At 33.5% G+C, this 16,997-nt stretch overlaps 1 protein-coding gene across 1 annotated transcript in view; it reads left to right on the plus strand.

The window, feature by feature from the left end:
• Window positions 1-6,117: 6,117 nt before the first annotated feature.
• LOC127220666 (cadherin-10) overlaps window positions 6,118-16,997 on the plus strand; it is a 112,956-nt gene continuing 102,076 nt past the window's right edge. Inside the window, exon 1 of the mRNA XM_051182581.1 lies at window positions 6,118-6,348. Coding sequence (XP_051038538.1) covers window positions 6,118-6,348 — 231 coding nt within the window. The remainder of the gene's footprint in view (window positions 6,349-16,997) is intronic.

The raw sequence follows: 16,997 nt of genomic DNA on the forward strand, positions 1-16,997 counted from the left end.
GCATTTATGATAGCCTTTCCACGGAAGCTGAGATTGTTAGTTGGGAGCAGTCTTGTAGTTCTCTAGACCTTTCTTTGTGCTCTCTCTCTCTCTCTCTCTCTCTCTCTCTCTCTCTCTCTCTCTCTCTCTCTCTCTCTCTCTCCTGTCTTCTATTCCTAACCAGGCTCAATCTTCCTGGTTGCATGTGTTTTCCTTTCCTGTTCCTTGTTTTCTCCTACTTCTTTCTCCATTTGCTGCCCCCCCCCCACTTCCCCTGTGCTCTGGGGGACTTGTCCCTTCCCGCTTCTGTGACTCGTTGTGTCCTAGTTCCTCTGGTGGTGTGAATTATAAGCTGGTGATCCTTTGATCTATGTTTAAAATCCATATATGAGTGAGTACATACTGTGTTCCTTTTTGTGACTGGGTTACCTCATTCAGGATGGTTTCTTCAAGTGCCATCCACTTGCCTGAGAATTTCAAGATACCATTATTTTTTCCTGCAGAGTAGTATTCCATTGTGTAGATGTGCCACATCTTCATTAACCATTCTTCAATTGAGGGCATCTAGGTTGCTTACAGGTTCTTGCTATTACAAATAGTGCTGCTATGAACATAGTTGAACAGATGTATTTGTTGCATGGATGTGGATCCTTTGGAAAATATAAGTCTTTAGAACCATTTATATTTTCTTGAAGAGGAACAACAAGGATTCGAGCTTTTCATATAGTATTCTTCAATTTGGTAACATTCCTGGCAGGGTGTAGTGGCATATTTTAGAATAATAGTCTTGGTTATTCTCTGTACTCACTACTCTGTTAAAAAGGTACCATTTGTGTTTTCAGCCTGCTTATGTATGCTCTACCAATATAAGTATACAAATAAAGTTTTGTAAATATAGTATTATAATTTACCTTTGCTTTTAGTTCAAAGAACTAATATTCTTTCACTTTGAAATATTGTATGTATAATAGTAATATTTTTGTCTAATTGAAATATATTGAACACTATGTGAATCTGTGCATTAATGTAAATTTATGAATTATACCTTAACAGAAATTCATTATTAGAATAGTTAAAGCAGAGTGACAAATATTCAACATAGAATTATATATTTTCTAACATTAGAGCACAATAGGTAATGTGTAATGAACTCTTGGAAAATATGATCAATCATACTTATTTGAGTATTTGGTGTAATGCTTTGATTCAATTTTCTCATAATTCTTTACTCTAGATGCATAAATTGGCATTACTTAAATAAAAAGGAAATATTTAACATGCTTTCACTCATTTGAATTGTAAAAAACTATACCTGAAAATGTCTTTGTTTTTCAGTATTGAAATCATATTAGAATGTGATTATTGTATGAAATTCTAAAAGTATTCAAATTGTCCACCCAAATTGGCTTAAATTTGTTATCAATAATCATTAGCAACTTGTATTATTTTTAGAGATGGTGAAATATTAAAGTCTGTTACATTAATATCCTAATGAGTATAACTGATTAACTGAAGAATAACTAATTCTTTCATTAGCCGACATTGGCTGGTAGTGATCTGTAGTGATGTGTAGAGACAATGAGTAATCGACATTTCTCAATGTGCCTATTACATTATAATAATTTCGTATCTTGCCTACATAATACTAAAATTAACAGTTTGATAAACATTTCATAAGAAGAATGAAAATTCTTTGATTAGATAACTGAAATGAAATCGGTATGTTAATCTTATTCATATGTACTTGCAAAGAGATTCATTCTGTAGCTTGACCAGGGAGATGTGTTGTGTATTGTACTGTGATACAAAGAGTTTATCTTTAAAAGGTAATAATAATGTTTAGTTATTTCTTTTTGTATTTCCCAATTCAGACTTGTTTATTATTCAAGAAATGCAGTATAGCATAAATTTGGGTTTTGAAGCACTATACTCAAAGTTTCATAAACATTTTGAAGGTGATTTCAGAGACAAGGGAGGCCTGCTATTTTGATATTCCCTGCATGTGTCTAGCTGCATTAAGACTAGAAAGAGAAAATATTGACAGTCACACACACCTGTGAGCTCTGGACTCAAGAAGCCTTCAGCAGCAGTATTGCTGTGATTCTCAGCCCAGTCTGATGTAAATAATAAAGCCAGACTTGACTGAAATACAAGGCCACATTTTGTCTCATGTAAATATGTAAACAAGTAAGTTATAGAAACAGACAAGCATGGATAAGTAACAAATATTACATTCTTCCTTACTTAGTCTCTACTCCACAAGTTCATAGATAAGCAGTTACTCTGGGATATGTTTACACTAAAATTTAAAATGCTCTGGTTTGAAGAGAATTTGGAAAGATGTTTTCCAAATGAGGAGCAGCTTCTTACTGCATACATATTGAATTACTGAGAAAACAAAGAATGGGTTTTTTAGTGTTTTTTTCCTCAAAAATTAATTACCTAGAAATATATTGCAGAATTTCATTAATTTCACATTTCTTTTATCTCTCTACAACTTGCTTTTTAAATTGTAATATTATATTTCTAGCTATTGCAATACCACATTTTTAAAAACATAATATTAATACATTTACTTTTAAATTTAAATCATAGATTCCAACTTATTCAGTAAGAATTTCAAAGGATATATCAGTTACTAATTATAATATTATGGTTTTCCTTATTAAACCTATTTCAATAAGTTATAATTGCCTGAACTATATTCATATTTTCATATTAATGGGGAAATATATAAACTAAAAGATTTATATCATTACTTATAAATATTAGAAATAATGTGTAAAAAGCTTTTAAACATTAATTTATTCCAAATGTTGAAATAAGGGCTACAGAGTTGGCACATTGTATAAACTCATGTTCTGTATGAACATGAGAACTAGATTATAGAGCTCTCATACACTTAAAAATGTCCAGGAATAGTAGTAGTAGATACCTCTAACTCCAGCATTAGGGAAAATGGTGAAAGATGGATCCCTGGGACTGCCTGGCCAATCTTCCTGGCTTAATTTGCCAGCTCTGGGTTCAATAAGATGCTGCCTCAAAAACTATAGTCAGGAGCAATTAGTGAAGATGAGCAATGCTATCCTTGACCTTGGCTTCTACACACTCTTAAATTCCTATCTTAAATTCTTAAAGACATGTAACACACACACACACACACACACACACACACACACACACACAGTGATAGTATATTGAATAGGGAATAAAAATTCATTTAGATAGCTGTGAAAGAATGCACATCCCCAAACAAAATAATATATTGACTATCATGTCAAATATTAGTTGGGTAGAAAATAATAAATCTTTTTATTATTTGAGCATATTTCCATATAAATTATTAGTATTTATAATAAGTAAGCAATAATTTCAAATGTCTAGATATTGACCCATATCTTCATAGAGCATGTGTAGTGGGAATTAATTTTGGAAGAATGTAAAGATGAGTGGATATAGTTCTCCATTTAGAGGTAAACTTTCCTTTGTTCGAGTTGGTTATATCAAATTAGTTTGACTATAATCCACATTTTAATACACTTTTATTTACATTATAATAATTAATCCTCTTATTGAGTATTTCTAATCACTAAACAATTGAATACAGAAAATTAATGAATATGTGATTACGTTCATTATGTAGAGGTTTTGGATATTTATTAATTGTTTAAATATACAGTAGCCACTAACTAATTTTTATAATGTCAGTTTAGTATTATTATTATTGGTACTTTATTAATGTATATAGAGGAAGCATTAATATTGAATATAATTGCTATCAAGTTTTTTTAATGATCAAAAGAGATGAGTTAAGTATACTTTTGACTCACAGCAGAAACCCTAATTCATATACTTCTGTGTCTATAAAAACAGTGCAGGATTCTGGGCAATGTGTTATATGCTGAATCATAGAAAGACAAACAACAGTTTGGCAAATGTTCCTAATACCTAGAATGTAATCAATATAACTGTCTGAAAGGCATGGCTCTGGGATATAAAACTACTTTACACATCAGATCATTGCTAAACTCTGGTGGAGTATTACATGGCATTTTATAATAGAGTTTACATCGATCATGTTGTATGACTTCATGTGCTCACTATCATTTCATACACTCAAGGGAAACATTGGTTCATTGTTAATCTTATTTCTAAAGCACATTTGCATTAACCTTTCAATCATTTTAAGAATAAAGGAAAAGAAAACCAAACAGATTGCTACCAAATATCTGTGAGTGAAAGCATAATTACGAATCACAGAGTACATAAAGTGCTTCTCATTGAACACACAGAGAATTCAATCCTGTTGGTCTATAAATAATTTAGAACCATTATGACCTCCAGAAATAAAATATTTATCTACAAAATGTATTTACCAAATAATAAAATAACCTAAAATTATAATAAAATACAAGTGGTATTATAGTGAAATATTTCCTTATATACATACATACTTAACATGGATCATAGAATAGGAAATATAATTCTATATTATTTATTTCTTTATTGAAAGTTGCTAATGAATTTCTCTAATCTGTAATGCTGTTATAGACATTGAAAGTGAAAGGAAAAAGTACAACTATCTCACCAAGAGATTTTTATGGGTTAACAGATGTGTAACTGATAAAAAGTAAAACATGTGTAATGCATTGTGGTATATTAAATGTCAGAGTGGATATCAAAGCAAGAGCTGAAGTGTGATGTATTCTAAGCAGAGATCTGAAAGCAACATATGACACAAAGAGATCCCAAGCTGAAAAGAGCACAGCAACCTTAGTAATAGAACCCAAGCTTATCCGGGCGTTGGTGGTACACACCTTTAATCCCAGCATTTTGAGGCAGAGGCAGACGGATCTCTGTGAGTTCGAGGCCAGCCTGGCCTACAGAGCAAGTTCCAGGACAGGCTCCAAAGCAATACAAAGAAACCCTGCCTCGAAAATCAAAAAAAAAAAAAAAAAAAAAAAAAAAAACAAAACAAAAAAAAAAAAAAAAAAAAAAAAACCAAAACAAAACAAAAACAAAAACAAAAACAAAAAAAAACAAAAAGAACACTAGCTTTAGAGGAGATGTTTGGTGGGTTGAAGTAAAAGTCTAAAGTGAAATAGTTGCATGAAGATCCATGCCATTGTAAAATCCAGTATCATATAGTTGGATAGATCTTGTTTTCTGTTCAAACTGCAATGAGTATTCCTTGCAGAAATAAGACTCCACCCAACTGACATTAAAGTTGTATTACCTGGAGATGCTATATAGAAAAGAGGGGCAGGTATGAGGTTGGAGATCATTGAGTACTTTATTATTACAGTAGATACTAGACACCATGAGCTTCAAGACAAAAATAAAGTAAGAAGCATGGTAATAAGTTCCCAGATCTTGCATTGTATTATACATATAACTGGCACAAATATATTATCGTACTAAGTAGTGCTAAGCTTATTACAAAACAGTTCACTGGAGTAGTGCCTTTTATACTTAATAAAACTATAAATCTATAGTCAATCTCAGTAGGAAGGTGTATCCTTCAACAGAAAGCTTTTCCATGTGTTTGCTTCTCTCTCTTTTTTTTTTTAACTTTTCTTTAATTTCTGATCATATCCAAACAAGTAATATTGTCATTTAAAAACTACTTAAATAGTGTTACCTTTCACATTCTTCATAATTCTTATGGATCCAATTTTATTTTCAAAGTTTAATTTTATGTTAAATTGTGAAAAAATTGACATGCAAAATGGCATCTTACCACTACACTTAGGAATTGTTAATCATTATGCCTGTGTCACAAGAAAGAGTCATAGTGGTATTTTAACAATGTGCTTGAAAAAAATCAGTTATTGCCATCTTTTCTTAACTTTTAGATGTTCTATTAGACAAAGAATGCTTCAAAAACTGATCATTATTTTAAACAAAATAAATAGGATATTTCATTTTGCACTTTTATTAAATCATTTTTATTTTAATACTGTAATAAAAAGTACATAATATGTTCCACTAACTAATTTTAATATTTGTTTCTTTGAAGCTCTTGAAAATATGTACACAGCATCAATGAAATGGTGGAGGCCAGCTGAGACAAAGTAAGATACCATAAACAGGACTACGTTTTCATCATCTACACTGGAAATTTTCAAGAAGTGAACTATGACTATCTATCTGTTCTTGAGACTTTTTGTTCTCTGGGCATGTCTGCCCCATTTCTGCTCTCCAGAGCTAACGTTCAGAAGGACTCCTGGGCTTCAGCAAATGATTTCAGAAGCCCGCCTCCCAAGGAGTGATGGTAAAATCCTTCACCGCCAAAAACGAGGCTGGATGTGGAACCAGTTCTTTTTATTGGAAGAATATACAGGATCTGATTATCAATACGTAGGCAAGGTAAGTCTTTGTTGAAAAGCTAGTTACATGCTTAATTTATGTGTCTAATCAAGGAATATGGAACTTTAGCAAGATCTTGGTTGCTGTCAATTTGATTCTCTAAACACTTCCAATGCCTTTTTATTTATGTAACACAAATTGTACTTTGAGAAACTGTGAGATGACTGTAACATATGACAAAGTAGATAGGTAACCTGAATTGGTCATTACCTGCAATCAGATTGGTAAATACCCCGATTGTCATCAGAGGGCTTTCATCCAGTGGACTGTTGGAAACAGATGCATAGTTCCACATCTAAGCACTTAGCCTACTGTTAAAGATAGGGAGGAAGGATTGTATGAGCCATGAGTGGGGGATGATGTCAAAGTCATCACAAGGGAACTCACAGAAACCATTTAATTGGGCTAATAGCAGTTCATAGTCTCTGAACAGACAGCTATGGAGCCTGCATGGGATCTACCTAGGTCCTCTATACATGTGCGACAGTTGTGTACCTTGAACTACATGTGCATCTCATAGTGGTCTGGGCAGGACTTGTTCCTTGTCCTGTAACAATTGGCTGGCTTTCAGAAAGGTAATCTTCATACTGGGTTGCCTTGCCTATCCTTAATAAAAGAGAGGAGCTTACTCCAAACTTAACATGATATAGCATGCTTTGTTGGCTCTCATGGCAGGCCTGCCCCTTTCTAAACAGAAAAGGAGGAGTAGATGAATGGGGAGTTGTAGGTTAGAATTGGAGAAGAGGGAAGGGAACCAGTTTTTTGGATGTAAAATAAATGAATAAATGTAATTAATAACAATACTGTCAGAACTCCTTTATTTGGCTTTTTGTAAGAGTTTCTTTTGTGTCATTTTGGTGACTGTCCTGGAACTCACTCTATAGGCCAGGCTTGCCTCTAACTCAGAGACCCATCTGCCTCTCCAGTGTTTGGATTAAAGGCATGCAACACCATCACCATGCAACACCATTACCCTACAATGACAGAGTTCTTTACAAGCATCAGTTTTGCACATCTCACAAATTAAGAAGTCATTGAAAATGAATTTTCATATAAAGTATTTTTACTGCATTCCTTTAAATAACTGTGTCTGTATAAGTTAACATTAATGCTTACTACAGCAAGAACTTATAAAAAAGATGTTTAATATTTTTTAAATTTTTGTTTAAATTAGAAGCAATCAATCTTATTTTGCAAATTAATCTTTGTTCCCTCTCCCTCCCACCCTTCCAGGAACCTACTGACTCCCCCATCCCACCACCCATTCACTCCCCAGAAAGGGTGAGTCCTTCCATAGGGGATCATTAAAGTCTGTTATATCATTTGGTCCAGGGCCAAGGCCCTCCTCCATGTATCTAGGCTGAAAGAGTATCCCTCCATGGGGAATAGTCTCCCAAAATTCCATTTGTGCAGTATAGATAAATACTAGTATGTTTAACCTTTTATAAAATGAAAAACAAATAAATGAAAATATGTTCCAAGGTAAACACATTGCTTATTAAAAATGTGTTTTTTAATAAATTTTAATCTTATATTTTTCTTTTTCACATATGGGCATACTTTTTAAAAACAAATAAGGCAAGTAGATAACAGTAGCTACATATTGCAGTATGAAAGGGACAAGGACAGATGTTTGTTGAAACTATGTTAAGTTTTCATCCAAGGCAAAAGCTATTTTGAGATAACAAATTTCTATTTGTTATAAAACATTGGTGTACTCTGAGATATTTGAATAATTTTAATCCTGTAACTATGTAATAAAAGGGAAGAATGGCATAAAAATGAAAATAAAAGGAGCAAGAAAATAAACAATGAACTTAGGAACTTTAAAGAAGGCAGAAAATAACAGAGTTTCTAATTGAGACTGAATGATTGACATCATCATAAAGGTAAATTTGCAATATGTTGAACTAGGAAAGTTTTAGGTTGTAAATACTACCACATAAGAATAAAGTATCCATATTCAAGATATGGAAACTATAAATAGATTTGCTTGCTTTTGTGTGCTTATAGCAGTTTATCGATTTCCATCAACTTCTCTTTGTCTAGTCTTTAATGGGGATTTAATAAACGGTGATAAATTGAGTTATTATTTTAGTATATGCTTTCTCATAATACTCTTCTCACCCCACCAACAGAATATCAATACCTTGAGTTCAAGAACTCTACTTCATGTCTTTGTTTGTCTAATGTTTAAATAATTCTTTACCTAATTTAATTCTTTCTAGTCGTATCGAATAACACTTCCTCAGCCATCTGGTGCCATTTGCCATTTAGCAGACAAAACTAATCTAGAATTTATCATTAGCCTTGCCAATTAAAGTTAGAATCATCAACTAGCAATATATGTGTAATGATAGACAACCTAGTGATAACAAATATAATAGTCTTAGTCTTGTAAATTTCATGGAATTTTACAGTGTTCTGTAAAATGTGTATAATACCTAGGGTATGTGATGACCTACTATCCTATAGAAGTTTAGTAGATGTGTCAATTCGCAAGACTGTCTGATTTCTATGGTGTCTACTTTTAGCTTCTGTTTCATCTTAGTTCCTTATATGTTACTATGGCAAACCACCATTACAAGGCAATTTATGAAGGAAAATGTTTGGGCAGACAGTTTCAGAGGGTTAGAATATGTGATGGATGAACACACATGACAGCTAAAACAGTTGAGAGGTAGTTCAGTACCCAAGAAGACACCAAGAGAGACACAATGGATATGAGTAGCACACTAAAGTACCAAATGGCACATCCCTTCCAACTAAGCAAAAGCCCATAATTCTTGCCAAACAGTTGCATAAACTATGTACAAATTATTCAAACATATGAGACTGTAGAAGCCATTCTCATTCAAGCCACCACGTTTAAATTTGTTTTATAGTCTCTGAGATTTATTCACTTCACACCCTATGAAATAGATGTCTAAGGCCTTTTTGATAGTTTTCATAGGTTAATAACTCATAACTAGCTTTTAGTTATGAGTTTGGCAGGATTTTGCTGTACCAGTAACTTGCAGATTAAATATCTTATTTAGTTATATATGCCAAAAGTCTATTAAAATATTATATATAATATTCCAATATTATTTATTTTAATATTATAATGTATTAAGATTATACATGCTAATGAATATAATTAGATTTCTATACATATTTTCCCCATAAAGCACAAATCCCTCAAATTCCCTATGTATTATTACTAATGTTAATTATGAAAAGCTATTATACATAAACAGGAAATTTATCATTTATTTTTTACTTCCTTTAAGACAGACAAGTGCTAAAGAAGCTACTGGTTTTAGTGTCTCTTGGTTGGTTTGGCTGTAGATTTAATATGCATTCTAATTACAGGCATATGGGAGATGGTGACAGACATCCCACTGTAGGAGGAATGTCTTGGGGCTGAGAATAGGAAGCAATAAAGAGAATGATTCTGATGGGATGAGGACAGAAGTATAAAACACGTATATAGAAATTGAAAGAATTTTTTATAGATAGTTATATTTTGCAAGTAAGAACTGTTTATTCTGTATAGCTTTGAAGTTGAAGGCAATTTAGGGAAGCATACAGTTAGCAAAAAGTCATTGAAGTAACATCTCACTTTCAACTACTTCTCTTTCAGTGGGTAACTGCATTTATTTAGGCTTAATTCTTCTATCTGTGTAAACAAAGAAGATGTTTAAGCCAGTGAAGAGATCATAAATGCACTTTTACAAATACTGATACATTATTAATGTCAAGGGTATTTAAAACCTCTTTAGAAAGGAAAAAGAGGAGAGACAAGCCAGCGGCTCAACTGTCACTGCCATGACTTTATAAAAGTCAAACTGTGAAGTCAAAGCATTTCTTTGCTCATGTCCCAGTAGTTGTGGACTTTGCTCTAAGTCATATAATCAACTGGTTCACAGTTAAAATATAGTCAACATATGATTTTGTTTTCCTCTTCCCATGAGTTAATGCCAACTGTAGCATGAATAATAAAATCCCAGAGATGGATATTGGGATTTAAGCGGAAGATCAGAGAAGCAAAGCAGTCGGCATGTAGAGAGTTCTCACCTTCCCAGTGCTCAGACAGAAAGGGCAATCTACTGAACCCCAGATTTCATCTCCAGATTGCATTGTTCTCCACCAAGCATTAGAATCCTAGACTGCAATGCTCTATCACTGTGGCTGGAGACTAACCTTTACTTCTATCTTATATACATCTCTAGTGCTGGGATTAGGCATGCGTTATGTTACTCTTTCACCGACTCACTCTCAGGTAGCCCAGGTAGCCTTGAACTCAGAGAGATCCATCTACCTCTATCTCATGAGTCCTTGGATTAAAGGTGTGTGCCAACACTGGCCAGCTTCTATGTTTGACTGATGTAGGTGGCTTTGAATTCTGATCCTTTAGGCAAGCTTTATTAAATCATTTACTATCATCACAGCTAACACTGAAATTTAAGACAACACTTATATTCAAGAATTTATAGCAAAATCATGCCAATTGGTCTCAAGAGCAGCTGCTCTGTCATCACCTTTTCATGGAAATTGCTAAAATAAAAGAACCATTGTTATTTTAACACTTTCTTCTTTTTCCAATATGTTTAAGGTTCAGCAAAACATTGATTATCAACTCTTATGCATTACTCATTGGGAATCTGTTTACAAATGCTTTCTAATTACTGTAACCTATTGTCAGATACTTTCATGTTTCTAAGCTTCCATGTCTTTGATACACAAATCAGCAATGACACTAACACGTGTGTGCTCGCACATGTACATGCACCCCACCACACACACACAGAAAGAGAGAGAGGGAGAAAGAGAGAGAGAGAGAGAGAGAGAGAGAGAGAGAGAGAGAGAGAGAGAGAGAGGTATATATCTTTGTGAGAAAGCATTTCACAATGTAGCCCTGGCCTCAAACACATGATCTTCTTATTGTGTGACAAAATTTTCCTAAAGACACAACACACATATCTATTCATCCCAGTTCATGATCCCATGACAGACCAAAGTATGGATACTACTAAAGTCCCAGGTGGTGAAACAATTAGTTTTGGCAAGGTGCTTACAGCAGTGTGGGTGAGGAATTAACTACAGAATCAGAAATGACTCAAAAGCAGCTGAATCACCAAAGCCCATCCCTTCTGCCCCAACACAAGTTGCAGCTCACGAAGATGGGAATCTGCAGAACATTGAACAGCCTGCAGACAGGTCTACAGATTTGGAGAATGTGGTTTTCTGGTGTCTCATTTGGTCTGTAATTCTTCCAGGCAGTTTGGCAGGATTTTGTTTCATCTAGGCATCTGGTCTCTTCTCATGAATCTTGGCAGCTTGGCTTGTCTGAGTGTCTTTTTTGCAGCACAGTACTTTTTTTTTTCTTTTTTCTTTTTTCTTTTCTTATTTGTTTAGTTTTTGCCTTTGTTCTTTGAAGACAGACTGCCTGTCTAACAGCTAGTCTCACCTTTTGTTTTCATTGATTACAATGGCAAGGAGGGGGGGTCTGTGACATATTGTCAGTTTCAGGAACTTCCTGAAGCTAATTTGAGTTGTCTATCTTGGTGCCTAAGAAGGTTGTCTACAGGATGCAGTGTTTCAATCTCTGAGAAAACTGTTGCACAACATATTATGCCTCATTTCCTACAATGTGGGGATTCTTTACCTGTTCTACCTTATGGAAGTCACTTGCTCTTCCATGCACTTTTGAACTCTAACAATACAGTTCCAAAAAATTAGTGATGACATTTACTATACCAGCTATACATTTATGCAATAAGCACCCTCTCAAATCATATGAAGAACTTTAAATAGATCTTAATCAAGTCAGTTCCTGAGAGTACTCCCCAAATAAAAAGGAGTCAATATCATAATTGGGAAACCTCATATTTGATCCAAAGTCTATATGGTCAAACATGATTTTATAGAAGTACACTGAAGTATAGAACAGCTTTGTATATCTTCTTGGTGTAACAAAAACATCCACTAGAATTCACTGGGTATGGATGGTCTCCTGGCCATGTTGCCCAAAAGGACAGGTATCACCACAAGACACCACAAGACCAAGTTCTCAGCACAAAGTCAAGACATAACAGACAAATACTGGAGCTAGAGGATGAGGAAGAAATGGAAAGGAACAAGAAAAAGGAGGAAGGGGTATTTGCCCTGATGAGGCAAAGGACTACATCTGGATAAAGAGGTGACCAATGTGACCCATGGGTGAATGACAGCTTATAAAGGTAAAAGGGAAAACCCTGTCATTCTGAGGCATTAAATTTTGACGGGACCAGATAATTAGAATAGCTAAAATTGGGACTTTAGATTTTTGTACTTTAATGCTTTTATAGTTGGGCCTTTGTAGTCATCCTTAGGTGGAGGAAGTGGGCACATAAGGGAATACACCTTAGTGGCTAGCTTTTGGAATGTAATATAATATTCCTTTTTTTTTTTTTTTTTTTAACATAAAGTGACTAGAGAAAGGGCAAAGCTTGCCAGAGCCATGTTTTCCATGTGTGGGCCTACTAGAGTCCCTTTACTGCTGCCATTGTTAATATGTTTCTTTTAATGCTCTCAATTTTCTTGTGTTTGTTCTAGAAGTCTCAATTGTTTAGAATTCTTAAGAAAAAGAACATACCTTCATTTTTTTTTATTAAGCCCATATCTTTTTGTTTTCTGGAAACAATAATGCCTTTTGAGAATCAAAATAATTGAGTTCTATTTTAGTACAGTAGTTAGTACAGTAGTCATTTATTTATTGTGGTAATACCTCTCTATGGGAGTATGATCCTAGTAGCTTGCCCCCTTTTTTTCCTTCTCTGTGTAGTAAATAATCTCCAGTGCACATTCATCTTCTACCTGCATAGTCAGTGAAAACCCTCCATCCCAACATCTTTTTTTTGTGTGTGTGTATGTTTAGAAACAGCATTGCTTGTGAAAATATCTTGTTAAGCTTTTGCTAATACAATATTTTAATTAATAGTGGGTGATTCTGGAGTGTCCCATGATTGAAAATGTTGGAAGAATTCATTCATTTTGTCAGCTATTCCTATACTTCAGACTCCTTTCTTACTTATCTACATCCCCAGAATCAGTGATTCTACTGAAAAGTGACTTTTCCATCCTCAGGAAATTCTCTATGCTTAGAGGAATTTTAGTAACACTGCCGAGTTCTTTTCCTCAGCATTACTGCACACTGATCCTGCTAAGCATTATCAAATGTATAAGACAGATATCTTTCATATCTCTCAATTCCAATGTTAGTTGAGTAAATATTGAGAAACCTTCACTAGATCTTAGTTTTCAAGGTTGTTTGTAAAACTCTAAACAACTCATTTTATATTTTTATGAGCTCTTACATCTAAAAATGTTCATAATTATCATACACTTTACTTGGGATTAGCCTTGTTTCATCCAATTTTGATGCTATCAAGGCCTGGTTTGCATCATCTTAAGCATGCAGTTTGTCTGCTCTTTGGATTTGTATGCTCTACACACCATGATGAATGAAACAAATATTGATGTTTTTAGTAAATACATGGAAGAACTTCTGGAGACTACTTTGACATTAAATGTACAGTGGTAAAAATATAACATTCCTGTTCCCAAGTATCCATCTTCAAGAGTGGAAGCCTTTGACATATATAAGGGTAGCAATTTTTTAAGCCATTTTCCCATCAGAAACAACATGTACCACAGAAAGTCAAGTACAGAACAATAGGACTAAATGTCTCTAAGTCCATATTTTTCAGGACTTGAAAGAGAAAGCAAAACAGTCTTGAAATCTGCGAACAAATGCTACTGGATATTAAGACCATGCAAAGTGCATCCTTCTATTTCATATTCTTTTTTTGTTGCTGGTTATTCTTTCTGTTGGAAAATACGTCATAACAAATGAGCATGAGAATTCAAGAGGAAGTGTCTCTTAGAGATACTAGTGTAAATTCAATAAAGCCACATAACACCATCTGTTCCCATGACTGTTGATTGAGTCCTTTATAACTTTAATTATGTGGATTCAGTCAGCTGGCGATCACTCTGAAATGAGTTGTTAGAACTAAGATCAAACTAGAAACGGCATTTCTATCTAGAAAACAGATCTGAAAACTGCAGTGAAATCCTTTAGATTACACAAGATCTGAGAGTAGACAATATTTAATTACTGAAATGAAACTGTTTCTGAAAAAAAAAAAAACTTCCAGATAACTTTGATTATGTGTAACTAGAAAGATCTATTTTAAAACCTACTGTGTTGTATACTGAACATGGACTTACCATAAAGATAAGAGTGGAAAAGGTGTGGTGCTTTGAAATATGGTCACTTGTATATAAATCTATGAACTGTCTATACAAAATAGATGGAATGAAAAAATATCAAAAATGAAGTAGGTAATTTTAGTTTAAAGAAAAAAATCCTTGGGCAGAAATAAATCAGCACAATGATGGGAACTAGACGAAACTCTTTTAGCTGAAGTGATTCCTAATATTTCCTAGAAGAGTGGAAATTTAGATTAAAAGAGATGCCCTTTCCCTGATATATAATTAATTATCATACAAAAAAAAGTGAAATTACAAAGCATCTGCAGTAATTTTATATTAACTCTCAGGCAAGTGATTAAAGGATTTTATTATTATTATTATTATTATTATTATTATTATTTATCATTAGTTTTTCAAGACACAGAGTTTCTATGTGTAGCTTTGGAGTCTGTGCTGAAATTGATTCTATGGACTCGAACTCACAGAGATCTCACTGTCTGTGCCTGCTCAATGCTGAAAATAAAGGTGTGTGCCACAACCATCTAGCAATAATAGCATCTTAAAATGGAGTTATTGGACATTATGTGTATTTGTGATGCATGTAACAATAATAACTAAGGAAGAGATGATGTGTTTGGTGGTGAAGTATAGAACATGTGAGGAGTTGGAGAGGAATTGCTAGAGTTATGCTCATGTGGTGCTCAAATATGAAGTTTACATTTAAAAAAAATCCCTGAAAAATAGCACACACACGCATGTGCGTAGCAAAAATTAATGAACAAGAGTCCATGAATTTGAAGCAGAACAAAGGAGGGGTATATGGGAAGGTTTGGAGAGAAAGAAAGAAGAAATAATCTAATTACATTTAGTCTTAGAAAAATAAATAATTATGAAGAATTTTAAATATATTATAGGAAAAATGTCAATCTAAAAGCCAATATATCTAATAAAATATGTACACAAACATCATTCAGGATAAAATGAAATGGGAGCATGTTCCCCAAACATTAATAATCTTGTGTAAGCAAACCCCAGAGAATATTGTGGTGCATACTATTGCTGTAGTTGTCAAGAAGATACTTTGTGACCTTAGAGTTAAACATGGAAAACATGTTTTATGTCTCAAATAATGCTGTAACATTTTAACAAAGTAATTGGAGGGAGGCCTTTAAGAAGATACAAGAGATCCTAATAACTCACAATTTTTAATTAAAACATCAGATACAATGTTATAATAGGGCATATAACACCAAAAAATTGCATCTAAACATAAAATCAATATGTAATAGGGGACTTATAACAACATTTTGGATGAAATGTGCCTAACTGTACATATAACACATTCTGTCCAATAGTAGCAGAGTAGCCATTCCCCATTAGACCTCCTCCATGAAGCATTCTCCATTGGTTGAGAATAGGTACATTCAGTATATATTCTTCCTATAGCAGAATAAACTGGAAATGCAGAGAAAAATTAAAAAAAATAAATGCATGCAAATTTCACAGATTATGAACCAACAATGAATTTTTAAAGACGTGGTAATGTCACTGTAATTAAAATGCAAGCACAGCATACCAGAGCTCACCCAAAGAAAATGTAGGCCAAAAGTTTAAGCTCGTAATATAAATTTCCACATAAAAAAAGAGGAACCTCAGAAGTAGTGCAAGCCAAAAAAAGAGAAAAATAATCCAAGTCCAATAGAAAAACAGTGAAAAATAGAAATTAGAAGAAAAAGATGAAAACAAGTATGGAAGGAAGTGGAACACAGCAATGAAGGTGTGAGCTGCCTCTTTGGAGGAAATGATCATAATTCACCACCTATTAACTGAGAACAGAAAAGGAGAAAGAATTACTCAAATAACTACAATGAGAAGTTTAAAAATAGACATTACAACAAGTGACACAAAAATAGAAAGATGAGATAAATCAAAATGTAGATCTTTACCAAAGCAAAGTATGGAAGCTGGAAAAATATATACTTTTCCAGAAATTTATAATCTGCTAACCTGAATAATGAATAAATTGGATCAGTATAGTACTGTATTCATGCCATACTGGATTCCTAAAACACTTAGTGAAAGGCTGGTAGTCATTTTCACAGTCTTATAAGATATTAAACTGAAAGCTTCTGAAATCACTTTAAAATTTCAGCATTATTTTGATATCAAATCTAGACAGATACTAAAACAAAGCTGCAGGATATTATGTCCATGAATGTATATGCAAAAATAATTAGTGTAATACTAGGAAGCTCAGCACCCAAATATATTCATTCACTATGATTAATGAGAATGCATACCAGAGATGTAAGTATAGTTCAACAAATACACATAAATAAATGTGGTGTAGCATATTAATTAAGAAGATAAAAGTCATTTGAACACAAAAATAAATGTATTTGAGAAAA

Source organism: Phodopus roborovskii, unplaced genomic scaffold (assembly GCF_943737965.1).
Source record: "Phodopus roborovskii unplaced genomic scaffold, PHOROB, whole genome shotgun sequence".
Classification (NCBI taxonomy): domain Eukaryota; kingdom Metazoa; phylum Chordata; class Mammalia; order Rodentia; family Cricetidae; genus Phodopus; species Phodopus roborovskii.